The following is a 27004-nucleotide window of genomic DNA, read 5'->3' as shown; positions in this document are numbered from 1 at the left end:
CATTTTTTTGCCATTTTTGTACATGTTTATCTTTTTTTTTCCATATTTCTACGTTGTTGTTCATTTGTTTTACTTGTTCTACACACTGTTTCCCATTTAATATATTATTGTCAGTTTTTTTTTAATTCTGTTTTTTATTTTTATTTTTTACATATTTCTACATTGTTGTTCAGTTGTGTTCATTTGTTTAACTTGTTCTACAAATGTTTTCTCATTTAATAAATTATTGTAAGTTTTTAAATTTTTTACATATTTCTACATTGTTGTTCAGTTGTGTTCATTTGTTTTACTTGTTCTACAAATGTTTTCCCATTTAATAAATTGTTGTAAGTTGTTTTTTAATTTAATTCTGTGTTTTTTTTTATTTAGTACATTTTAAATATATGTATTTTTTTTGGTCCATGTTTTAAAACATTTTTGGTAATTGTTTTGTACAGTTTGTTGAATGATTGTTAATTTTTGTAAAATTGTGTTCATATTTGTACATTATTGTTAATTTGAGTCCATATTCGTGCTATTTCACCAATTGTTTCTCCATTATGTACATTTTTGTCTTTTTTGTCGAGTCTTCTCGTTTTTTTGTCAGTTTCATTTTTGTTCCTTTTTGTCAGCTTTGTCACTTTTTTAACTTGTGTCCATTTTGTGGCCATTTATTTATTTTTATTTTTTTTTACATATTTTTACATTGTTGTTCATCTGTTTTACATGTTCTACACATTGTTTCCCATTTAATATATTATTGTCATTTTTTTTTTAATTCTGTGTTTTTTTCGATTTAGTACATTTTGAATATTTATTTTTTTTGTTCCATGTTTTAATGTTTGTTGAATGTTTGTCAATGTTAATTAAGTTGTTAACTTTGATTCATTTTTGTAAAATTGTGTTCATCTTTGTACATTATTGTTCATTTATGTCCATTTTTATACTAGTTCGCCAGTTTTTCTCCATTATATAATTTTTTGTATTTTCTGTCTCGTATTTTCATTTATTCCTATTGTTTCATCATTTTGTTTCAGTTTTGTTCCTTTTGGTAATTTTTTGTAAAATTTTAACTTGTGTCCATATTTTTGTACATGTTTATCTTTGTACATGCTTCTACATTATTGTTCAGTGTTCATTTGTTTGACTTTTTTACACATTTTTCCCATTTTATAAATTATTGTCAGTAATTTCTTTTCTATTTTGTCGATCGTGGATTTTTTTTTCTTCATTTTTGTCAATGTTTTAAAATTTGTTCGACCGTTTGTTTTTACATGTTTTGGCCATTTTTTTTTTTTTTACAGTTTTGTAAATGTGTGTCCTGTTTTGCTGTTTTTATATTTTTCTAAATGTTTGTTCATCTTTGTACATGATTCTACATTATTGTTCATTTTTGTCAATTTTTTTAATTGTATTTAAAAAAAAAAAAAAATCTGATTTATTAAATCGTCAATTGTTTTTGAAGTTTTTTTCTGTATTTTTTGTCAATTTTGTTTGTATTTTTTACTTTTAAACATTTTGTTTAATTATTGTCGATTTCTTTATAGGTCTATAAAATTGTGTAATTACTTTCTTATATTTTTACACATCTTTGTAAACTGCTGTTTTTAAATATTTGTAAATTTGTGTTCATCTTTGTACACGCTTCTACAATATTGTTCATTTGTGTCCATTTTTAAATTTTTATTTTTATTTTTACACATTTTTGCCAATTTATGAAATTGTCAAGTATTTTTTCTAATTTCTTTTTTCTGTATTTTTTGTAAAAAAAAATATTTCAAATTTAAACATTTTGTTCAATTATTGTCGATTTCTTTATATTTCTATAAATTTGTGTAATTAATTTCTTATATGTTTACACATTTTTGTAAACTGCTGTTTTTATATTTTTGTACATCTTTGTACATGCTTATACATTATTGTTCATTTGTGTCCATTCTTTTTGTGTATTTTTTTTACACATCTGATTTATGAAATTGTCAAGTATTTTTTTGAATTTCTTTTCTCTGTATTTTTTTTTCTTTGGTCAATTTTGCTTTTTTTTTTTTTTTTTACTTTTGCACAGTTTGTTTGATTATTGTTGATTTCTTTATATTTCTATAAATTAGTGTAATTACTTTTTTATATTTTTACACATCTTTGTAAATTGCTGTTTTTATATTTTTGTAAATGTTTGTTCATCTTTGTACATGTTTCTACATTATTGTTCATTTGTGTCCATTCGTTTGATTTTTTGACACGTTTTTGCTGATTTATAAAATTGTCAAGTTTTTTCAATTTTTTTAGTAAATTTTGTTTTTTTTACTTTTAAACATTTTGTTTAATTATTGTTGATATCTTTATATTTCTATATATTTCTGTAATTACTTTCTTATATTTGAATACATCTTTGTAAACTGCTGTTTTTATATTTTTGGAATTTTTTGTTCATCTTTGTACATGCTTCTAAATTATTGTTTATTTGCATCCATTCGTTTTCCGTATTTTGTTTTACACATTTTTGCTGATTTATTAAATTGTCAATTATTTTTTCAAATTTCTTTTGTCTGTATTTTTTTGTCAATTTAAATTTTTTTAATTTTTAAACACTTTGTTTAATCATTGTCGATTTGTTTATATTGCTATACATTTGTGTAATTACTTTCTTATATTTTACACCTCTTTGTAAACTGATGTTTTTATATTTTTGTAAATGTTTGTCAATCTTTGTACATGCTTTTACATTATTGTTCATTTGTGTCCATTTTTTATTCATTTTTTTACACATATTTGCTGATTTATGAAATTGTCAATCATTTTTTCAATGTATTTTTCTAAATGTTTTACTTTTAAACATTTTGTTTAATCATTGTCGATTTTTCTTTATATTTCCATAAATCTGTGTAATCATTTTGTTAAATTTTTCCACATCTTTGTAAAGTGCTGTTTTTATATTTTTCAAAATTTTTATATTTATTTTTTTTTGTCCATGTTATATTTGTTCGGCCATTTTTTCAACCTTTTTTTTTTTACAGTATGTCCATTTGTGTTCCTTTTTGTCAAGTTTTGTACATTTTTGTTCATCTGTGTACATGATTCTACATTATTGTTCATTTGCGTCCATTAGTTTTATTTTATTTATTTTTTTACACATTTTTGCCGATTTATGAAAACGTCAAGTATTTTATGACAATTTTTTTCTTCTGTATTTTCATTAAGTAAATTTGGCTTTTTTTTACTTTCAAACATTTTGTTTGATTATTGTTAATTTCTTAATTTTTCTATAAATTTGTGTAATTATTTTGTTATATTTTTACACATCTTTGTAAACTGCTGTTTTTATATTTTTGTAGATGTTTTTTCATCTTTGTACATGCGTCTACATTATTGTTGATTTGTGTCCATTTTTTTTTTTTTGTTGCTGATTTATGAAATTGTCAATTATTTTTTCAAATGTTTTTTTCGGTATTTTTTGGGTAAATTTTACTTTTTTTGCTTTTAAACATTTTCTTTAAATATTGTCGATGTCTTTATATTTCTATAAATTTGTGTAATTATTTTGTTATATTTTTACACATCTTTGTAAACTGCTGTTTTTATATTTTTGTAGATGTTTTTTCATCTTTGTACATGCTTCTACATTATTGTTCATTTGCGTCCATTAGTTTTATTTATTTATTTTTTTTACACATTTTTGCCGATTTATGAAAACGTCAAGTATTTTATGACAATTTTTTCTTCTGTATTTTCATTAGGTAAATTTGGCTTTTTTTTACTTTCAAACATTTTGTTTGATTATTGTTAATTTCTTAATTTTTCAATAAATTTGTGTAATTATTTTGTTATATTTTTACCAACTTTGTAAACTGCTGTTTTTATATTTTTGTAGATGTTTTTTCATCTTTGTACATGCGTCTACATTATTGTTGATTTGTGTCCATTTTTTTTAAATTTTTTTGCTGATTTATAAAATTGTCAATTATTTTTTCAAATGTCTTTTTTCTGTATTTTTTGGGTCAATTTTGCTTTTTTTTTTTTTTTTTAAACATTTTCTTTAAATATTGTCGATGTCTTTATATTTCTATAAATTTGTGTAATTATTTTGTTATATTTTTACACATATTTGTAAACTGCTGTTTTTATATTTTTGTACATGTTGGTTCATCTTTGTACATGCTTCTACATTATTGTTCATTTGCGTCCATTAGTTTTATTTTATTTTTATTTTTTTACACATTTTTGCCGATTTATGAAAACGTCAAGTATTTTATTACAAATGTTTTTTTTCTGTATTTTTATTTGGTAAATTTGGCTTTTTTTTACTTTTAAACATTTTGTTTGATTATTGTTAATTTCTTTATTTTTCTATAAATTTGTGTAATTATTTTGTTATATTTTTACACATCTTTGTAAACTGCTGTTTTTATATTTTTGTAGATATGTTTTCATCTTTGTACATGCTTCTACATTATTGTTGATTTGTGTGCATTTTTTTTTTTTTTTTTTTTGCTGATTTATGAAATTGTCTATTTTTTTCAAATTTCTTTTTGGGGTATTTTTTTGGTAAATTTTACTTTTTTTTTGCTTTCAAACATTTTCTTTAAATATTGTCGATGTCTTTATATTTCTATAAATGTGTGTAATTATTTTGTTATATTTTTACACATCTTTGTAAACTGCTGTTTTTATATTTTTGTAGATGTTTTTTCATCTTTGTACATGCTTCTACATTATTGTTCATTTGCGTCCTTTTTTTTTTGCTGATTTATGAAATTGTCCATTTTTTTTTCTGTATTTTTTTGGTCAATTTAGCTTTTTTTTTACTTTTAAACATTTTCTTTAAATATTGTCGATGTCTTTATATTTCTATCAATTTGTGTAATTATTTTGTTATATTTTTATACATATTTGTACATGTTGGTTCATCTTTGTACATGCTTCTACATTATTGTTTATTTGCATCCATTAGTTTTATTTTTTTTATTTTTTTTACACATTTTTGCCGATTTATGAAAACGTCAAGTATTTTTTTACAAATTTCTTTTTTCTGTATTTTTATTTGGTAAATTTTGCTTTTTTTTACTTTTAAACATTTTGTTTGATTATTGTTGATTTCTTTATTTTTCTATAAATTTATATTTTTACACATCTTTGTAAACTGCTGTTTTTATATTTTTGTAGATATTTTTCATCTTTGTACATGCTTCTACATTATTGTTGATTTGTGTCCATTTTTTTAAATTTTTTGCTGATTTATGAAATTGTCAATTATTTTTTCAAATTTCTTTTTTCGGTATTTTTTTGGTAAATTTTACTTTTTTTTGCTTTTAAACATTTTCTTTAAATATTGTCGATGTCTTTATATTGCTATAAATTTGTGTAATTATTTTGTTATATTTTTACACATCTTTGTAAACTGCTGTTTTTATATTTTTGTAGATGTTTTTTCATCTTTGTACATGCTTCTACATTATTGTTGATTTGCGTCCATTTGTTTTATTATTATTATTTTTTACAAACTTTAGCTGATTTATTAAACTGTCAATTATTTTTTCAAAATTTCTTTTTTCTGTATTTTTTATTTGGTAAATGTAGCTTTTTTTTAACTTTTAAACATTTTGTTTGATTATTGTTGTTTTCTTTATTTTTCTGTAAATTTGTGTAATCATTTTTACACATAACTAAACTGCTTTTTTTTTATTTTTCTAAATGTTCGTCCATCTTTGTACATGCTTCAACATTATTGTTCATTTGTGTCCATTTTTTTTACACACTTTCGCCGATTCATTAAATTGTCAAGTATTTTTTAGATTTTTGTTTTGGTCAATTTTTCCTTTGTTTTACACTTTGTTTCCCTTTTGTAAATTTCTGTATGTTTCTGTAAATGTTTAGTTGTTACATACTTGTGTCCATCTTTGTACATGTTTCTACATTATTGGTCACTTGTGTCCATTTGTTTTATTATTATTTTTTACACATTTTTGCCGATTCATAAAATCGTCAAGTATTTTTTTTTAAATTTTTGGTCAATTTTTCATTTGTTTTACACTTTGTTTCACCTTTGTCAATCTCTGTATGTTTTTATAAATATCTACTTTTTACATATTTTTGTTCATCTTTGTACATTATTAATTTGTTTTACTTTTTTCCCCGCATTTTTTTTATTTGACTTCTATTTTTTTTAACACATTTTTTAAATCAATTTTTATATATTTTTACTCCTCATACAGCTTCATTCATCACTCCAAGCAACATTTGTAAGTTTTACAATATAACTAAAACAATTCGCACTTACTAAACCGTCCGATGCGTGCCGTCTGTTGGCGTGTTTTCATGCATATTTCTACGCGTTATCGTAACGTAATCAAGCAAGCGTTGTTAGCATTAGCTAACATGCTAACAGGTTTACGAGTGTTTGTGTTAGTATTATTAACTTACAACTGTTTAGCTGATTGCAGAGCTAGTTTGCGCAGCTCGTGAGTCCATGACCGTGACTGCTGTTTTGTTTGATCAGCCGTTTTACTGCCTTGTTACAGACACTATTGGACACAATTAAGGTATGTAAATAAATATATCTGTTTAAATAACTAATTTCACAATACATGTAAAAACATTTTATGCGTGTAATAAAATGGCGTACTTACCGTCTTCTCGGGTGTGTCTGTCCTCGTCCTGCCGCTCGCTCTTCTTCCCCCTGGAGCAAAAAGTAAGCGTCACACGTCACGGGCGTTCACCCAAAGGTGGACGCCGGACAAAGCGCCCTCACCGGGTGTTGCTGCATGGCGGCCTGGAGCGCCTGGGCGTCCCGCAGGAGGAGACGCAGCCTGTTGTTGATGACGTGGACTCGCTCCTTGGCCTCCAGGCCGTCCTCGGCCTCCAGGAGGAGCTGCGTGGCCACGGCCTGCAGGGACCAGACCTCCGACTGGCGGGCGGACATTTCCTCCTGGAGGGCCTGCGGGGGGCGGCGGTGAGCGAGGGTCAGAGGTGTCACGCTCGACCCTCGACAGGGTGTTGAATCCTCACAATGTTGTTTACCCAGCAGTGACCTTTTTCAGCTGCTGGATGACTTAAACGTTTTATACTAGCTTTTTAGCTCATTTTATATGTTTTATTCACCTAAAATACTGTATTTTAATAATAGGCTCCATCTTAGAAGTATGCTAACACAGCTAACATTAGCATGCTAAGGTTTTATACTAGCTTTGTAGCAAATGTTGTATGTTTACACCTAAAATAGTGTATATTGATACCTTGTTCCATCTTAGAAGTATGCTGACTTCTCCTATGTCATCATGCTAATGTTAAAATGCTAATGTTTTATGCTAGTTCTTTTATTTACTCCTAAAAAAATCATATATTTTGATACTTGGCGCCATCTTATAAGTATACATTAACTTTGTTTTAGCTTTTTTTTAACATTGTTAGTTTAATCCTAAAAATCATGGATTTTGATACTTTGCGCTAACTTATATATATGCTAACGTCGCTAAAGTTAACATACTAACGTTTTATACTAGCTTTTTAGCTAGTTTTGTATGTTTTATTCACCTAAACTACTGTATTTTAATAATTGGCTCCATCTTAGAAGTATGTTAACACTGCTAACATTTGCATGCTAACGTTTTATACTAGCTTTTTAGCAAATTTTGTATGTTTACACCTAAAATAGTACATTTTAATACTTGGCTCCATCTTAGAAGTATGCTAACTTGTCCTATGTCATCATGCTAATGTTAAAATGCTAAGGTTTTATGCTATTTTTTTTTTAAACAAATTTTGTTTGTTTAATCCTAAAAAATCATATATTTTGATACTTGGCGCCATCTTATAAGTATACTTATAAGTATATTTTAACTTTGTTTTAGCTTTTTTTAACACATTGTTAGTTTAATCCTAAAAATCATGGATTTTGATACTTTGCGCTATCTTATATATATACTAACGTCGCTAAAGTTAACATACTAACGTTTTATACTAGCTTTATAGCTAATTTTGTATGTTTTATTCACCTAAAATACTGTATTTTAATAATTGGCTCCATCTTAGAAGTATGCTAACACTGCTAACATTAGCATGCTAACGTTTTATACTAGCGTTTTAGCTCATTTTATATGTTTTATACACCTAAAATACTGTATTTTAATAATAGGCTCCATCTTACAAGTATGCTAACACCGCTAACATTAGCATGCTAACGTTTTATCCTAGCTTTTTAGCAAATTTTGTATGTTTACACCTAAAATGGCGCATTTTAATACTTGGCTCCATCTTAGAAGTATGCTAACTTGTCCTATGTCATCATGCTAATGTTAAAATGCTAAGGTTTTATGCTATTTTTTTTAAACAAATTTTGTTTGTTTAATCCTAAAAAAATCATATCTTTTGATACTTGGCGCCATCTTATAAGTATACTTATAAGTATATTCTAACTTTGTTTTAGCTTTTTTTAACAGATTGTTAGTTTAATCCTAAAAATCACGGATTTTGACACTTTGCGCTATCTTATACTGTATATATGCTAACGTCGCTAAAGTTAACATACTAACGTTTTATACTAGCTTTTTAGCTCATTTTGTATGTTTTATTCACCTAAAATACTGTATTTTAATAATAGGCTCCATCTTACAAGTATGCTAACACTGCTAACATTAACATGCTAATGTTTTATACTAGCTTTTTAGCAAATTTTGTATGTTTACACCTAAAATGGTGCATTTTAATACTTGGCTCCATCTTAGAAGTATGCTAACTTGTCCTATGTCATCATGCTAATGTTAAAATGCTAAGGTTTTATGCTATTTTTTTTTTTTAAACAAATTTTGTTTGTTTAATCCTAAAAAATCATATATTTTGATACTTGGCGCCATCTTATAAGCATACTTATAAGTATATTTTAACTTTGTTTTAGCTTTTTTTAACACATTGTTAGTTTAATCCTAAAAATCATGGATTTTGATACTTTGCGCTATCTTATATATATGCTAATGTCGCTAAAGTTAACATACTAACGTTTTATACTAGCTTTTTAGCTAATTTTGTATGTTTTATTCACCTAAAATACTGTATTTTAATAATTGGCTCCATCTTAGAAGTATGCTAACACTGCTAACATTAGCATGCTAACGTTTTATACTAGCGTTTCAGCTCATTTTGTATGTTTACACCTAAAATGGTGCATTTTAATTCTTGGCTCCATCTTACAAGTATGCTAACTTGTCCTATGTCATCATGCTAATGTTAAAATGCTAAGATTTTATGCTATTTTTTTTAAACAAATTTTGTCTGTTTAATCCTAAAAAAATCATATATTTTGATACTTGGCGCCATCTTATAAGTATACTTAGAAGTATATTTTAACTTTGTTTTAGCTTTTTTTAACACATTGTTAGTTTAATCCTAAAAATCATGGATTTTGATACTTTGCGCTATCTTATATATATGCTAACGTCGCTAAAGTTAACATACTAACGTTTTATACTAGCTTTTTAGCTAATTTTGTATGTTTTATTCACCTAAAATACTGTATTTTAATAATTGGCTCCATCTTAGAAGTATGCTAACACTGCTAACATTAGCATGCTAACGTTTTATACTAGCTTTTTAGCTCATTTTATATGTTTTATTCACCTAAAATACTGTATTTTAATAAGAGGCTCCATCTTACAAGTATGCTAACACTGCTAACATTAGCATGCTAACGTTTTATACTAGCTTTTTAGCACATTTTGTATGTTTACACCTAAAATGGTGCATTTTGATACTTGGCTCCATCTTAGAAGTATGCTAACTTGTCCTATGTCATCATGCTAATGTTAAAATGCTAAGGTTTTATGCTATTTTTTTTTTTAAACAAATTTTGTTTGTTTAATCCTAAAAAATCATATATTTTGATACTTGGCGCCATCTTATAAGTATACTTAGAAGTATATTTTAACTTTGTTTTAGCTTTTTTTTAACACATTTTGTTAGTTTAATCCTAAAAATCAAGGATTTTGATACTTTGCGCTATCTTATAAATATGCTAACGTCGCTAAAGTTAACATACTAACGTTTTATACTAGCTTTTTAGCTAGTTTTGTATGTTTTATTCACCTAAAATACTGTATTTTAATAATTGGCTCCATCTTAGAAGTATGCTGACTTCTACGTCATCATGCTAATGTTAAAATGCTAATGTTTTGTGCTAGTTTTTTAATTTAATCCTAAAAAAATCATTTATTTTGATCTTATAAGTATACTTTTAAGTTTACTTTAACTTAGCTTTTTTAACAAATTTTGTTTGTTTAAACCTAAAAATCATGTATTTTGATACATTGCGCCATCTTATATATATGCTATATGCTAACGTCGCTAAAGTTAACATACTAACGTTTTATACTAGCTTTTTAGCTCATTTTATATGTTTTATTCACCTAAAATACTGTATTTTAATAATAGGCTCCATCTTACAAGTATGCTAACACTGCTAACATTAGCATGCTGATGTTTTATACTAGCTTTTTAGCAAATTTTGTATGTTTACACCTAAAATGGTGCATTTTAATACTTGGCTCCATCTTAGAAGTATGCTAACTTGTCCTATGTCATCATGCTAATGTTAAAATGCTAAGGTTTTATGCTATTTTTTTTTCAAACAAATTTTGTTTGTTTAATCCTAAAAAAATCATATATTTTGATACTTGGCGCCATCTTATAAGTATACTTATAAGTATATTTTAACTTTGTTTTAGCTTTTTTTAACACATTGTTAGTTTAATCCTAAAAATCATGGATTTTGATACTTTGCGCTATCTTATAAATATGCTAACGTCGCTAAAGTTAACATACTAACGTTTTATACTAGCTTTTTAGCTAATTTTGTATGTTTTATTCACCTAAAATACTGTATTTTAATAATTGGCTCCATCTTAGAAGTATGCTAACACTGCTGACATTAGCATGCTAATGTTTTATACTAGCGTTTTAGCTCATTTTATATGTTTTATTCACCTAAAATACTGTATTTTAATAATAGGCTCCATCTTACAAGTATGCTAACACTGCTAACATTAACATGCTAATGTTTTATACTAGCTTTTTAGCAAATTTTGTATGTTTACACCTAAAATGGTGCATTTTGATACTTGGCTCCATCTTAGAAGTATGCTAACTTGTCCTATGTCATCATGCTAATGTTAAAATGCTAAGGTTTTATGCTATTTTTTTTTTTAAACAAATTTTGTTTGTTTAATCCTAAAAAATCATATATTTTGATACTTGGCGCCATCTTATAAGTATACTTATAAGTATATTTTAACTTTGTTTTAGCTTTTTTTAACACATTGTTAGTTTAATCCTAAAAATCATGGATTTTGATACTTTGCGCTATCTTATATATATGCTAGTGTCGCTAAAGTTAACATACTAACGTTTTATACTAGCTTTTTAGCTAATTTTGTATGTTTTATTCACCTAAAATACTGTATTTTAATAATTGGCTCCATCTTAGAAGTATGCTAACACTGCTAACATTAGCATGCTAACGTTTTATACTAGCGTTTCAGCTCATTTTGTATGTTTACACCTAAAATGGTGCATTTTAATACTTGGCTCCATCTTAGAAGTATGCTAACTTGTCCTATGTCATCATGCTAATGTTAAAATGCTAAGATTTTATGCTATTTTTTTTTAAACAAATTTTGTTTGTTTAATCCTAAAAAAATCATATATTTTGATACTTGGCGCCATCTTATAAGTATACTTAGAAGTATATATTAACTTTGTTTTAGCTTTTTTTAACACATTGTTAGTTTAATCCTAAAAATCATGGATTTTGATACTTTGCGCTATCTTATATATATGCTAACGTCGCTAAAGTTAACATACTAACGTTTTATACTAGCTTTTTAGCTAATTTTGTATGTTTTATTCACCTAAAATACTGTATTTTAATAATTGGCTCCATCTTAGAAGTATGCTAACACTGCTAACATTAGCATGCTAACGTTTTATACTAGCTTTTTAGCTCATTTTATATGTTTTATTCACCTAAAATACTGTATTTTAATAATAGGCTCCATCTTACAAGTATGCTAACACTGCTAACATTAGCATGCTAACGTTTTATACTAGCTTTTTAGCAAATTTTGTATGTTTACACCTAAAATGGTGCATTTTGATACTTGGCTCCATCTTAGAAGTATACTTAGAAGTATATTTTAACTTTGTTTTAGCTTTTTTTTTAACACATTTTGTTAGTTTAATCCTAAAAATCAAGGATTTTGATACTTTGCGCTATCTTATAAATATGCTAACGTCGCTAAAGTTAACATACTAACGTTTTATACTAGCTTTTTAGCTAGTTTTGTATGTTTTATTCACCTAAAATACTGTATTTTAATAATTGGCTCCATCTTAGAAGTATGCTGACTTCTACGTCATCATGCTAATGTTAAAATGCTAATGTTTTGTGCTAGTTTTTTAATTTAATCCTAAAAAAATCATTTATTTTTATCTTATAAGTATACTTTTAAGTTTACTTTAACTTAGCTTTTTTAACAAATTTTGTTTGTTTAAACCTAAAAATCATGTATTTTGATACATTGCGCCATCTTATATATATGCTATATGCTAACGTCGCTAAAGTTAACATACTAACGTTTTATACTAGCTTTTTAGCTCATTTTATATGTTTTATTCACCTAAAATACTGTATTTTAATAATAGGCTCCATCTTACAAGTATGCTAACACTGCTAACATTAGCATGCTGACGTTTTATACTAGCTTTTTAGCAAATTTTGTATGTTTACACCTAAAATGGTGCATTTTAATACTTGGCTCCATCTTAGAAGTATGCTAACTTGTCCTATGTCATCATGCTAATGTTAAAATGCTAAGGTTTTATGCTATTTTTTTTTCAAACAAATTTTGTTTGTTTAATCCTAAAAAAATCATATATTTTGATACTTGGCGCCATCTTATAAGTATACTTATAAGTATATTTTAACTTTGTTTTAGCTTTTTTTAACACATTGTTAGTTTAATCCTAAAAATCATGGATTTTGATACTTTGCGCTATCTTATAAATATGCTAACGTCGCTAAAGTTAACATACTAACGTTTTATACTAGCTTTTTAGCTAATTTTGTATGTTTTATTCACCTAAAATACTGTATTTTAATAATTGGCTCCATCTTAGAAGTATGCTAACACTGCTGACATTAGCATGCTAATGTTTTATACTAGCGTTTCAGCTCATTTTGTATGTTTACACCTAAAATGGTGCATTTTAATACTTGGCTCCATCTTAGAAGTATGCTAACTTGTCCTATGTCATCATGCTAATGTTAAAATGCTAAGATTTTATGCTATTTTTTTTTAAACAAATTTTGTTTGTTTAATCCTAAAAAAATCATATATTTTGATACTTGGCGCCATCTTATAAGTATACTTAGAAGTATATTTTAACTTTGTTTTAGCTTTTTTTAACACATTGTTAGTTTAATCCTAAAAATCATGGATTTTGATACTTTGCGCTATCTTATATATATGCTAACGTCGCTAAAGTTAACATACTAACGTTTTATACTAGCTTTTTAGCTAATTTTGTATGTTTTATTCACCTAAAATACTGTATTTTAATAATTGGCTCCATCTTAGAAGTATGCTAACACTGCTAACATTAGCATGCTAACGTTTTATACTAGCTTTTTAGCTCATTTTATATGTTTTATTCACCTAAAATACTGTATTTTAATAATAGGCTCCATCTTACAAGTATGCTAACACTGCTAACATTAGCATGCTAACGTTTTATACTAGCTTTTTAGCAAATTTTGTATGTTTACACCTAAAATGGTGCATTTTGATACTTGGCTCCATCTTAGAAGTATGCTAACTTGTCCTTTGTCATCATGCTAATGTTAAAATGCTAAGGTTTTATGCTATTTTTTTTTTAAACAAATTTTGTTTGTTTAATCCTAAAAAATCATATATTTTGATACTTGGCGCCATCTTAAAAGTATACTTATAAGTATATTTTAACTTTGTTTTAGCTTTTTTTAACACATTGTTAGTTTAATCCTAAAAATCATGGATTTTGATACTTTGCGCTATCTTATATATATGCTAACGTCGCTAAAGTTAACATACTAACGTTTTATACTAGCTTTTTAGCTAATTTTGTATGTTTTATTCACCTAAAATACTGTATTTTAATAATTGGCTCCATCTTAGAAGTATGCTAACACTGCTAACATTAGCATGCTAACGTTTTATACTAGCTTTTTAGCTCATTTTATATGTTTTATTCACCTAAAATACTGTATTTTAATAAGAGGCTCCATCTTACAAGTATGCTAACACTGCTAACATTAGCATGCTAACGTTTTATACTAGCTTTTTAGCACATTTTGTATGTTTACACCTAAAATGGTGCATTTTGATACTTGGCTCCATCTTAGAAGTATGCTAACTTGTCCTATGTCATCATGCTAATGTTAAAATGCTAAGGTTTTATGCTATTTTTTTTTTTTTAAACAAATTTTGTTTGTTTAATCCTAAAAAATCATATATTTTGATACTTGGCGCCATCTTATAAGTATACTTAGAAGTATATTTTAACTTTGTTTTAGCTTTTTTTTTAACACATTTTGTTAGTTTAATCCTAAAAATCAAGGATTTTGATACTTTGCGCTATCTTATAAATATGCTAACGTCGCTAAAGTTAACATACTAACGTTTTATACTAGCTTTTTAGCTAGTTTTGTATGTTTTATTCACCTAAAATACTGTATTTTAATAATTGGCTCCATCTTAGAAGTATGCTGACTTCTACGTCATCATGCTAATGTTAAAATGCTAATGTTTTGTGCTAGTTTTTTAATTTAATCCTAAAAAAATCATTTATTTTTATCTTATAAGTATACTTTTAAGTTTACTTTAACTTAGCTTTTTTAACAAATTTTGTTTGTTTAAACCTAAAAATCATGTATTTTGATACATTGCGCCATCTTATATATATGCTATATGCTAACGTCGCTAAAGTTAACATACTAACGATTTATACTAGCTTTTTAGCTCATTTTATATGTTTTATTCACCTAAAATACTGTATTTTAATAATAGGCTCCATCTTACAAGTATGCTAACACTGCTAACATTAGCATGCTGACGTTTTATACTAGCTTTTTAGCAAATTTTGTATGTTTACACCTAAAATGGTGCATTTTAATACTTGGCTCCATCTTAGAAGTATGCTAACTTGTCCTATGTCATCATGCTAATGTTAAAATGCTAAGGTTTTATGCTATTTTTTTTTCAAACAAATTTTGTTTGTTTAATCCTAAAAAAATCATATATTTTGATACTTGGCGCCATCTTATAAGTATACTTATAAGTATATTTTAACTTTGTTTTAGCTTTTTTTAACACATTGTTAGTTTAATCCTAAAAATCATGGATTTTGATACTTTGCGCTATCTTATAAATATGCTAACGTCGCTAAAGTTAACATACTAACGTTTTATACTAGCTTTTTAGCTAATTTTGTATGTTTTATTCACCTAAAATACTGTATTTTAATAATTGGCTCCATCTTAGAAGTATGCTAACACTGCTAACATTAGCATGCTAATGTTTTATACTAGCGTTTTAGCTCATTTTATATGTTTTATTCACCTAAAATACTGTATTTTAATAATAGGCTCCATCTTACAAGTATGCTAACACTGCTAACATTAGCATGCTAACGTGTTATACAAGGTTTTTAGCAAATTTTGTATTTTTACACCTAAAATGGTGCATTTTGATACTTGGCTCCATCTTAGAAGTATGCTAACTTGTCCTATGTCATCATGCTAATGTTAAAATGCTAAGGTTTTATGCTATTTTTTTTTTTAAACAAATTTTGTTTGTTTAATCCTAAAAAAATCATATCTTTTGATACTTGGCGCCATCTTATAAGTATACTTATAAGTATGCTTTAACTTTGTTTTAGCTTTTTTTTAACACATTTTGTTAGTTTAATCCTAAAAATCATGGATTTTGATACTTTGGCTATCTTATATATATGCTAACGTCGCTAAAGTTAACATACTAACGTTTTATACTAGCTTTTTAGCTAATTTTGTATGTTTTATTCACCTAAAATACTGTATTTTAATAATTGGCTCCATCTTAGAAGTATGATAACACTGCTGACATTAGCATGCTAACGTTTTATACTAGCTTTTTAGCAAATTTTGTATGTTTACACCTAAAATATTACATTTTAATACTTGGCTCCATCTTAGAAGTATGCTAACTTGTCCTATGTCATCATGCTAATGTTAAAATGCTAAGGTTTTATGCTAATTTTTTTTTAAACAAATTTTGTTTGTTTAATCCTAAAAAATCATTTATTTTGATACTTGGCGCCATCTTATAAGTATACTTATAAGTATATTTTAACTTTGTTTTAGCTTTTTTTAAACACATTGTTAGTTTAATCCTAAAAATCATGGATTTTGATACTTTGCGCTATCTTATATATATGCTAACGCCGCTAAAGTTAACATACTAACGTTTTATACTAGCTTTTTAGCTAATTTTGTATGTTTTATTCATCTAAAATACTGTATTTTAATAATTGGCTCCATCTTAGAAGTATGCTGACTTCTCCTACGTCATCATGCTAATGTTAAAATGCAAATTTTTTGTGCTAGTTTTTTTAATTTAATCCTAAAAAAATAATTTATTTTGATCTTATAAGTATACTTTTAAGTTTACTTTAACTTAGCTTTTTTAACAAATTTTGTTTGTTTAAACCTAAAAATCATGTATTTTGATACTTTGCGCCATCTTATAAATATGCTAACGTCGCTAAAGTTAACATACTAACGTTTTATACTAGCTTTTTAGCTAATTTTGTGTGTTTTATTCACCTAAAATACTGTATTTTAATAATTGGCTCCATCTTAGAAGTATGCTGACTTCTCCTACGTCATCATGCTAATGTTAAAATGCTAATGTTTTGTGCTAGTTTTTTTATTTAATCCTAAAAAAATAATTTATTTTGATCTTATAAGTATACTTTTAAGTTTACTTTAACTTAGCTTTTTTAACACAATTTGCTTTGTTTAAACCTAAAAATCATGTATTTTGATACTTTGCGCCATCTTATAAATATGCTAACGTCACTAAAGTTAACATACTAACGTTTTATATTAGCTTTTTAGCTCATTTTGTATGTTTTATTCACCTAAAATACTGTATTTTAATAATAGTCTCCATCATAGAAGTATGCTAACACAGCTAACATTAGCATTCTAAGGTTTTATACTAGCTTTGTAGCAAATGTTGTATGTTTACAACTAAAATAGTGTATATTGATACCTTGTTCCATCTTAGAAGTATGCTGACTTCTCCTATGTCATCATGCTAATGTTAAAATGCTAATGTTTTATGCTAGTTCTTTTATTTACTCCTAAATAAAATCATATATTTTGATACTTGGCGCCATCTTATAAGTATACATTAACTTTGTTTTAGCTTTTTTTTTTAAACACATTTTGTTAGTTTAATCCTAAAAATCATGGATATGATAACGTTGCTAAAGTTAACATACTAACGTTTTATACTAACTTTTTAGCTAATTTTGTATGTTTTATTCACCTAAAATACTGTATTTTAATAATTGTCTCCATCTTAGAAGTATTCTAACACTGCTAACATTAGCATGCTAACGTTTTATACTAGCTTTTTAGCAAATTTTGTATGTTTACACCTAAAATGGTGCATTTTAATACTTGGCTCCATCTTAGAAGTATGCTAACTTGTCCTATGTCATCATGCTAATGTTAAAATGCTAAGGTTTTATGCTATTTTTTTTTTTAAACAAATTTTGTTTGTTTAATCCTAAAAAATCATATTTTGATACTTGGCGCCATCTTATAAGTATACTTATAAGTATATTTGAACTTTGTTTTAGCTTTTTTTAACACATTTTGTTAGTTTAATCCTAAAAATCATGGATTTGGATACTTTGCGCTATCTTATATATATACTAACGTCACAAAAGTTAACATACTAACGTTTAATACTAGCTTTTTAGCTAATTTTGTATGTTTTATTCACCTAAAATACTGTATTTTAATAATTGGCTCCATCGTAGAAGTATGCTGACTCCTCCTACGTCATCATGCTAATGTTAAAATGCTAATGTTTTGTGCTAGTTTTTTATTTAATCCTAAAAAAATCATTTATTTTGATCTTATAAGTATACTTTTAAGTTTATCTAACTTAGCTTTTTAAACAAATTTTGTTTGTTTGAACCTAAAAATCATGTATTTTGATACTTTGCGCCATCTTATAAATATGCTAACGTCGCTAAAGTTAACATACTAACATTTTATACTAGCTTTTTAGCTAATTTTGTATGTTTTATTCACCTAAAATACTGTATTTTAATAATAGTCTCCATCTTAGAAGTATGCTAACACAGCTAACATTAGCATGCTAAGGTTTTATACTAGCTTTTTAGCAAATGTTGTATGTTTACAACTAAAATAGCGTATATTGATACCTTGTTCCATCTTAGAAGTATGCTGACTTCTCCTATGTCATCATGCTAATGTTAAAATGCTAATGTTTTATGCTAGTTCTTTTATTTACTCCTAAAAAAATCATATATTTTGATACTTGGCGCCATCTTATTAGTATACATTAACTTTGTTTTAGCTTTTTTTTTTAACACATTTTGTTAGTTTAATCCTAAAAATCATGGATTTTGATACTTTGCGCCATCATATAAATATGATAACGTTGCTAAAGTTAACATACTAACGTTTTATACTAACTTTTTAGCTAATTTTGTATGTTTTATTCACCTAAAATACTGTATTTTAATAATTGGCTCCATCTTAAAAGTATTCTAACACTGCTAACATTAGCATGCTAACGTTTTATACTAGCTTTTTAGCTAATTTTGTATGTTTACACCTAAATAGTGCATTTTAATACTTGGCTCCATCTTAGAAGTATGCTAACTTGTCCTATGTCATCATGCTAATGTTAAAATGCTAAGGTTTTATGCTATTTTTTTTAAAACAAATTTTGTTTGTTTAATCCTAAAAAAATCATATATTTTGATACTTGGAGCCATCTTATAAGTATACTTATAAGTATATTTTAACTTTGTTTTAGCTTTTTTTAACACATTGTTAGTTTAATCCTAAAAATCATGGATTTTGATACTTTGCGCCATCTTATATATATGCTAACGTCACTAAAGTTAACATACTAACGTTTTATACTAGCTTTTTAGCTAATTGTGTATGTTTTATTCACCTAAAATACTGTATTTTAATAATAGGCTCCATCTTACAAGTATGCTAACACTGCTAACATTAGCATGCTAACGTTTTATACAAGGTTTTTAGCAAATTTTGTATGTTTACACCTAAAATGGTGCATTTTGATACTTAGCTCCATCTTAGAAGTATGCTAACTTGTCCTATGTCATCATGCTAATGTTAAAATGCTAAGGTTTTATGCTATTTTTTTTTTAAACAAATTTTGTTTGTTTAATCCTAAAAAAATCATATCTTTTGATACTTGGCGCCATCTTATAAGTATACTTATAAGTATATTTTAACTTTGTTTTAGCTTTTTTTAACACATTGTTAGTTTAATCCTAAAAATCATGGATTTTGATACTTTGCGCTATCTTATATATATGCTAATGTCGCTAAAGTTAACATACTAACGTTTTATACTAGCTTTTTAGCTAATTTTGTATGTTTTATTCACCTAAACTACTGTATTTTAATAATTGGCTCCATCTTAGAAGTATGATAACACTGCTAACATTAGCATGCTAATGTTTTATACTAGCTTTTTAGCAAATTTTGTATGTTTACACCTAAAATAGTACATTTTAATACTTGGCTCCATTTTAGAAGTATGCTAACTTGTCCTATGTCATCATGCTAATGTTAAAATGCTAAGGTTTTATGCTATTTTTTTTAAAAACAAATTTTGTTTGTTTAATCCTAAAAAAATCATATATTTTGATACTTGGCGCCATCTTATAAGTATACTTATAAGTATGCTTTAACTTTGTTTTAGCTTTTTTTTAAGACGTTGTTAGTTTAATCCTAAAAATCATGGATTTTGATACTTTGCACTATCTTATATATATGCTAAAGTCGCTAAAGTTAACATACTAACGTTTTATACTAGCTTTTTAGCTAATTTTGTATGTTTTATTCACCTAAAATACTGTATTTTAATAATTGGCCCCATCTTAGAAGTATGCTAACACTGCTAACATTAGCATGCTAATGTTTTATACTAGCTTTTTAGCTACTTTTGTATGTTTACACCTAAAATATTACATTTTAATACTTGGCTCCATCTTAGAAGTATGCTAACTCGTCCTATGTCATCATGCTAATGTTAAAATGTTAATGTCTATTTTTTTAAACAAATTTTGTTAGTTTAATCCTAAAAAATCATATATTTTGATACTTGACGCCATCTTATAAGTATACTTATAGGTATACTTTAACTTTGTTTTAGCTTTTTTCAACACATTTTGTTAGTTTAATCCTAAAAATCATGGATTTTGATACTTTGCGCCATCTTATAAATATGCTAACGTCGCTAAAGTTAACATACTAACGATTTATACTAGCTTTTTAGCTAATTTTGTATTTTTTATTCACCTAAAATACTGTATTTTAATAATAGGCTCCATCTTAGAAGTATGATAACACTGCTAACATTAGCATGCTAACATTTATACTAGCTTTTTAGCAAGTTTTGTATATTTACAACTAAAATACTGTATATTAACACCTTGCTCCATCTTAGAAGTATGCTGACTTCTCCTATGTCATCATGCTAATGTTAAAAGGCTAATGGTTTATGCTAGTTTTTTCATTTAATCCTAAAAAAATAATTTATTTTGACACTTGGCACCATCTTATAAGTATACCTTAACTTCGCTTTTTTAACAAATGTTGTTTGTTTACACCTAAAAATCATGGATTTTAAAACTTGGCGCCATCTTATAAATATGCTAACGTCGCTAAAGTTAACATACTAATGTTTTATACCAGCTTTTTAGCTAATTTTGTATATTTTATTCACCTAAAATACTGTATTTTACTAATTGGCTCCATCTTAGAAGTATGCTAACACTGCTAACATTAGCATGCTAACGTTTTATACTAGCTTTTTAGCTAATTTTGTATGTTTACACCTAAACTAGTGCATTTTAATACTTAGCTTCATCTTAGAAGTATACTAACTTGTCCTATGTCATCATGCTAAAGTTAAAATGTTAATGTTTTATGCAATTATTTTTTAACAAATTTTGTTTGTTTAATCCTAAAAAATCATATATTTTGATACTTGGCGCCATCTTATAAGTATACTTTAACTTTATTTTAGCTTTTTTTTTAACACATTTTGTTAGTTTAATCCTAAAAATCATGGATTTTGATACTTTGCGCCATCTTATAAATATGCTAACGTCGCTAAAGTTAACATACTAACGATTTATACTAGCTTTTTAGCTAATTTTGTATGTTTTATTCACCTAAAATACTGTATTTTAATAATTGGCTCCATCTTAGAAGTATGCTAACACTGCTGACATTAGCATGCTAATGTTTTATACTAGCTTTTTAGCAAATTTTGTATGTTTACAACAAAAATATTGTATTTTAATACCTTGTTCCATCTTAGAAGTATGCTGACTTCTCCTATGTCATCATGCTAATGTTAAAATGCTAATGTTTTATGCTAGTTTTTTTATTTACTCCTAAAAAAATCATATATTTTGATACTTGGCGCCATCTTATGAGTATACATTAACTTTGTTTGAGCATTTTTTAACACATTTTGTTAGTTTAATCCTAAAAATCATGGATTTCGATAGTTTGCGCCATCTTATAAATATGCTAACGTCGCCAAAGTTAACATACTAATGTTCTTTAGTAGCTTTTTAGCAAATTTTGTATGTTTTATTCACCTAAAATACTCTATTTTAATAATTGGCTCCATCTTAGAAGTATGCTAACACTGCTAACATTCGCATGCTAATGTTTTATACTAGCTTTTTAGCAAATTTTGTATGTTTACAACTAAAATAGTGTATATTAAGACCTTGCTCCATCTTAGAAGTATGCTGACTTCTCCTATGTCATCATGCTAATGTTAAATGCTAATGTTTTATGCTAGTTTTTTTATTTAATCCTAAAAAAAATCATTTATTTTGATACTTGGCGCCATCTTATATTTATCCTTTTAAGTATACTTCAACTTAGCTTTTTTAACAAATTTTGTTTGTTTAAACCAAAAAATCATGGATTTTGATACTTGACGCCATCTTATAAATATGCTAACGTCGCTAAAGTTAACATACTACCGATTTATACTAGCTTTTTAGATAATTTTGTATATTTTATTCACCTAAAATACTGTATTTTAATACTTGGCCCCGTCTTAGAAGTATGCTAACACTGTTAACATTAGCATGCTAATGTTTTATACTAGCTTTTTCGTAAATTTTGTATGTTTACTTCTAAAATAGTGTATTTTTATACCTGGTTCCATCTTAGAAGTATGTCAACTTGTCCTATGTCATCATGCTAATGTTAAAATGCTAATGTTTTATGCTAGATTTTTTTTAACAAATATTGTTTGTTTAAACCTAAAAATCATATATTTTGATACTTGGGGCCATCTTATAAGTACGCTAACGCCGCTAAAGTTAGCATAATAAATTTTTTATTGTAACTTTTTAGATAATTTTGTATGTTTGTTTTACCACCTGGAAGTATGTCAACTTGTCCTATGTCATCATGCTAATATTGAAATGCTAATGTTTTATGCTAGATTTTTTTTGACAAATTTTGTTTGTTTGAATATAAAATTCATATATTTTGATACTTGGCGCCATCTTATAAGTATACTTTAACTTCAACTTCGCTTTTTTTAACAAATTCAGTTTGTTTAAACCTAGAAAACATTGATTTTGATACTTGGCGCCATCTTATAAGTACGCTAACGCCGCCAAAGTTAGCATACAATTATTTTATTCTAGCTTTTTAGTTAATTTTGTATTTTTTTTCCCCCCACCTAAAATTGTGTATTTTATTACCTGGATCCATCTTAGAAGTATGCTAACTTGTTCAATGTTAAAATGCTAACGTTTTATGCTATCTTTTTATGCTACCTTTTTTTTTTTTTTTTTTAACACATTTTGTTTGTTCAAACCTAAATATCATGGATTTTGTTACTCGGCGCTATCTTGGAATTATACTAAAATTACCATGCTAATATTTTATGCTAAATTTGTATGTTTAATCCAAAAATTCATGGGTTTTCATGCTTGAAGCCGTCTTGGAAGTTTGCTAACGTCTATTGTATCAGCATGAAGGCTGGCGTGCAAATTTTTTCATGCTAGCTTTCCAGTATATACATAGATTTTGATACTTGCTGCTATCTAAGAAGTATCTAAGCATGCTAACGTTAGCACGCTAACGTTTAAGACTAGCTTTTCAGCTAATTCTGTAAGTGTACACCTAAAATGAGTGCATTTTAATATGTGGCGCTATCTTAGAAGTATGCTAACTTATCCCTATGACAAAATGCTAACGTTATTATGCTATCTTTTTTGTTTTTTTAGCAAACTTTGCATTTTTAATTGGAAAAAATCATGGATTTTGATGCTTGAAGCCATCTTGGAAGTTTGCTAACGTCTATTACATCAGCATGAATGCTAGCGGGCAAATTTTTCCATGCTAGCTTCCCAGTATTTACATAGATTTTGATACTTGCTGCTATCTTAGAACAATCTAAGCATGCTAACGGTAGCACGCTAACATTTGATGCTAGCTTTTCAGCTAATTCTGTAAGTGTACACCTAAAATGAGTGCATTTTCATATGTGTCGCTATTTTAAAAGTATGCTAACTTATCCTATGACAAAATGCTAACGTTATTATGCTATTTTTTTTTTTTAGCAAAGTGTGTATGTTTAATCGAAAAAATAATGGATTTTGATGCTTGAAGCTATCTTGGAAATTTGCTAACGTCTATTATATCAGCATGAATATAGCGTGCAAATTTCTTCATGCTATCTTTCCAGTACATACATAGATTTTGATACTTGCTGCTATCTTAGAAGTATCTAAGCATGCTAACATTAGCACGCTAACATTTGACGCTAGCTTTTCAGCTAATTCTGTAAGTGTACACCTAAAATTAGTGCATTTTAATATGTGCCGCTTATCTTAGAAGTATGCTAACTTATCCTATGACAAAAGGCTAACGTTATTATGCTATCTTTTTTTTTTTTACCAAACTTTGTATTTTTAATTGGAAAAAATCATGGATTTTGATGCTTGAAGCCATCTTGGAAGTTTGCTAACGTCTATTACATCAGCATGAATGCTAGCGTGCAAATTTTTTCATGCTAGCTTTCCAGTATATACATAGATTTTGATACTTGGCGCCATCTTAGAAGTATCTAAGCATGCTAACGTTAGCACGCTAACGTTTGAGGCTAGCTTTTCAGCTAATTCTGTAAGTGTACACCTAAAACGAGTGCATTTTAATATGTGCCGCTATCTTAGATGTATGCTAACTTATCCTATGACAAAATGCTAACGTTTTTATGCTATTTTTTTCTTTTTTGGCACTCTTTGTATGTTTAATCGAAAAAAATAATTGATTTTGATGCTTGAAGCTATTTTGGAAGTTTGCAAACATCTGTTACATCAGCATGAATGTAGCGTGCAAATTTCTTCATGCCAGCTTTCCAGTATATACATAGATTTTGATACTTGCTGCTATCTTAGAAGTATCTAAGCATGCTAACGTTAGCACGCTAACATTTGAGGCTAGCTTTTCAGCTCATTCTGTAAGTGTACACCTAAAATGAGTGCATTTTAACATGTGCCGCTATCTTAGATGTATGCTAACTTATCCTATGACAAAATGCTAACATTTTTATGCTATTTTTTTTCGAGCAAACTTTGTATGTTTAATCGAAAAAAATAATGGATTTTGATGCTTGAAGCTATCTTGGAAATTTGCTAACATCTATTACATCAGCATTAATGTTAGCGTGCAAATTTCTTCATGCTAGCTTTCCAGTATATACATAGATTTTGATACTTGCTGCTATCTTAGAAGTATCTAAGCATGCTAATGTTAGCACGCTAATGTTTGAGGCTAGCTTTTCAGCTCATTCTGTAAGTGTACACCTAAAATGAGTGCATTTTAACATGTGCCGCTATCTTAGATCTATGCTAACTTATCCTATGACAAAATGCTAACATTTTTATGCTATTTTTTTTCGAGCAAACTTTGTATGTTTAATCGAAAAAAATAATGGATTTTGATGCTTGAAGCTATCTTGGAAATTTGCTAACATCTATTACATCAGCATTAATGTTAGCGTGCAAATTTCTTCATGCTAGCTTTCCAGTATATACATAGATTTTGATACTTGCTGCTATCTTAGAAGTATCTAAGCATGCTAACGTTAGCACGCTAATGTTTGAGGCTAGCTTTTCAGCTCATTCTGTAAGTGTACACCTAAAATGAGTGCATTTTAACATGTGCCGCTATCTTAGATGTATGCTAACTTATCCTATGACAAAATGCTAACGTTTTTATGCTATTTTTTTTCGAGCATACATTGTATGTTTAATCGAAAAAAATAATGGATTTTGATGCTTGAAGCTATCTTGGAAATTTGCTAACATCTATTACATCAGCATGAATGCAGCGTGGAAATTTCTTCATGCTAGCTTTCTAGTTATATATATAGATTTTGATACTTGCTGCTATTTTAGAAGTATCTAAGCATGCTAACGTTTTATGCTAGCTTTTCAGCTAACCCTGTAAGTGTACACGTAAAGTGAGTGCTGTTTAATGCTCGGCGCTATCTTACAGTTACGCTAACTTATCCGATGTCAAAATGCTAATGTTAGCATGCTAGCTTTTTTTAACCAAAATTTGTATGTTTCAATGAAAAAAATCATAGATTTTGATACTTGGCGCCATCTTAGAAGTACGCTAATGTCTCTTGTATTAGCACGCTAATGTAAACATGCTAACATTTTACCATGAATTGATTAACGTGGACCCTGACTTAAACAAGTTGAAAAACTTATTGGGGTGTTAGCATTTAGTGGTCAATTGTACGGAATATGTTCTGTACTGTGCAATCTACTAATAAAAGTTTCAATCAATTAATCAAAAAACGTTCTATCCGAACTTTTGAGCCAATAGTGTATGTTTAAAGCTAAAAATCACGGATTTGGCCCCAGGGGGAAACGTTAAGGATTCCTCTCATGGCGTGGAATTAAAATGTCCTACCGTAAGCGCGTCCCGTTGTTCCATCCGGACGGCGTGCGACGCGTCGTGCCGCCGTGCGCCGATGTCGCCCAGTTTGCCCTCCGCCTGAGCCAACCAGGCCAGCAGCGAGTGCAGCGTCTGGTGGAACTCCTGCACAGACAATCCCAGCCGGGGGGGGGTCAGAGGCGGTGTCGTGAGCGCCGCTCGCTGTCCGCCGAGGGCGGCGTTTGGTCACCTGACACTGCAGGAGCGCGGCGTGCAGCGTGGCCTCCCAGCGAGCCAGAGCGCCGCAGGCCTGCGTCCAGCCCCGGTTGGCCGAGCTCAGCTCCGCCTTCAGATCCCGCCACTCGGCGCTGGCGGCCGGCGGGAAGCGACGCGTGCTGAGGTTGAGAGACATCAGCAGGCGCTTGTAGCCGCTGAAGGTCCTCTGCATGTCCTGCCGGGAGACAGCGGGGAGAAACGTCTGAGTCCGGACTGAGAACATCTTCCCGGACCATAAAGAGCAGCAGGAAAGTGGATTCACGTGGCCCCATTTGTCACGGTTCACCCGACACATGAAACGTGACAAACTGGGGCGGGGTGTGGGTGCACTGTCTACTTTAGTGTTGAAATTCTTAAAATTCGTTTTGTGGCAAAGCGTCGGTTGCTATGTGGAGGTCATTATTTTAATACTATATATACTGTATATATACACACATACACATATGT

General features: G+C 28.1%; 1 protein-coding gene across 1 annotated transcript in view; it reads right to left on the bottom strand.

The window, feature by feature from the left end:
* syne2b (spectrin repeat containing, nuclear envelope 2b) overlaps positions 1 to 27004 on the bottom strand; it is a 408840-nt gene that overhangs the window by 5549 nt on the left and 376287 nt on the right. The window contains exons 120-123 of the mRNA XM_061886295.1: positions 26532 to 26732; positions 26318 to 26446; positions 6725 to 6910; positions 6603 to 6652 (exon numbers count right to left, since the gene is read on the bottom strand). Of these exons, the coding sequence (XP_061742279.1) occupies positions 6603 to 6652; positions 6725 to 6910; positions 26318 to 26446; positions 26532 to 26732 (566 nt within the window). The remainder of the gene's footprint in view (positions 1 to 6602; positions 6653 to 6724; positions 6911 to 26317; positions 26447 to 26531; positions 26733 to 27004) is intronic.

Source organism: Nerophis ophidion, linkage group LG24, assembly GCF_033978795.1.
Source record: "Nerophis ophidion isolate RoL-2023_Sa linkage group LG24, RoL_Noph_v1.0, whole genome shotgun sequence".
Classification (NCBI taxonomy): domain Eukaryota; kingdom Metazoa; phylum Chordata; class Actinopteri; order Syngnathiformes; family Syngnathidae; genus Nerophis; species Nerophis ophidion.
Note: the sequence above shows the minus strand (reverse complement) of the source record. Positions and strands in the feature narration are given on the sequence as shown.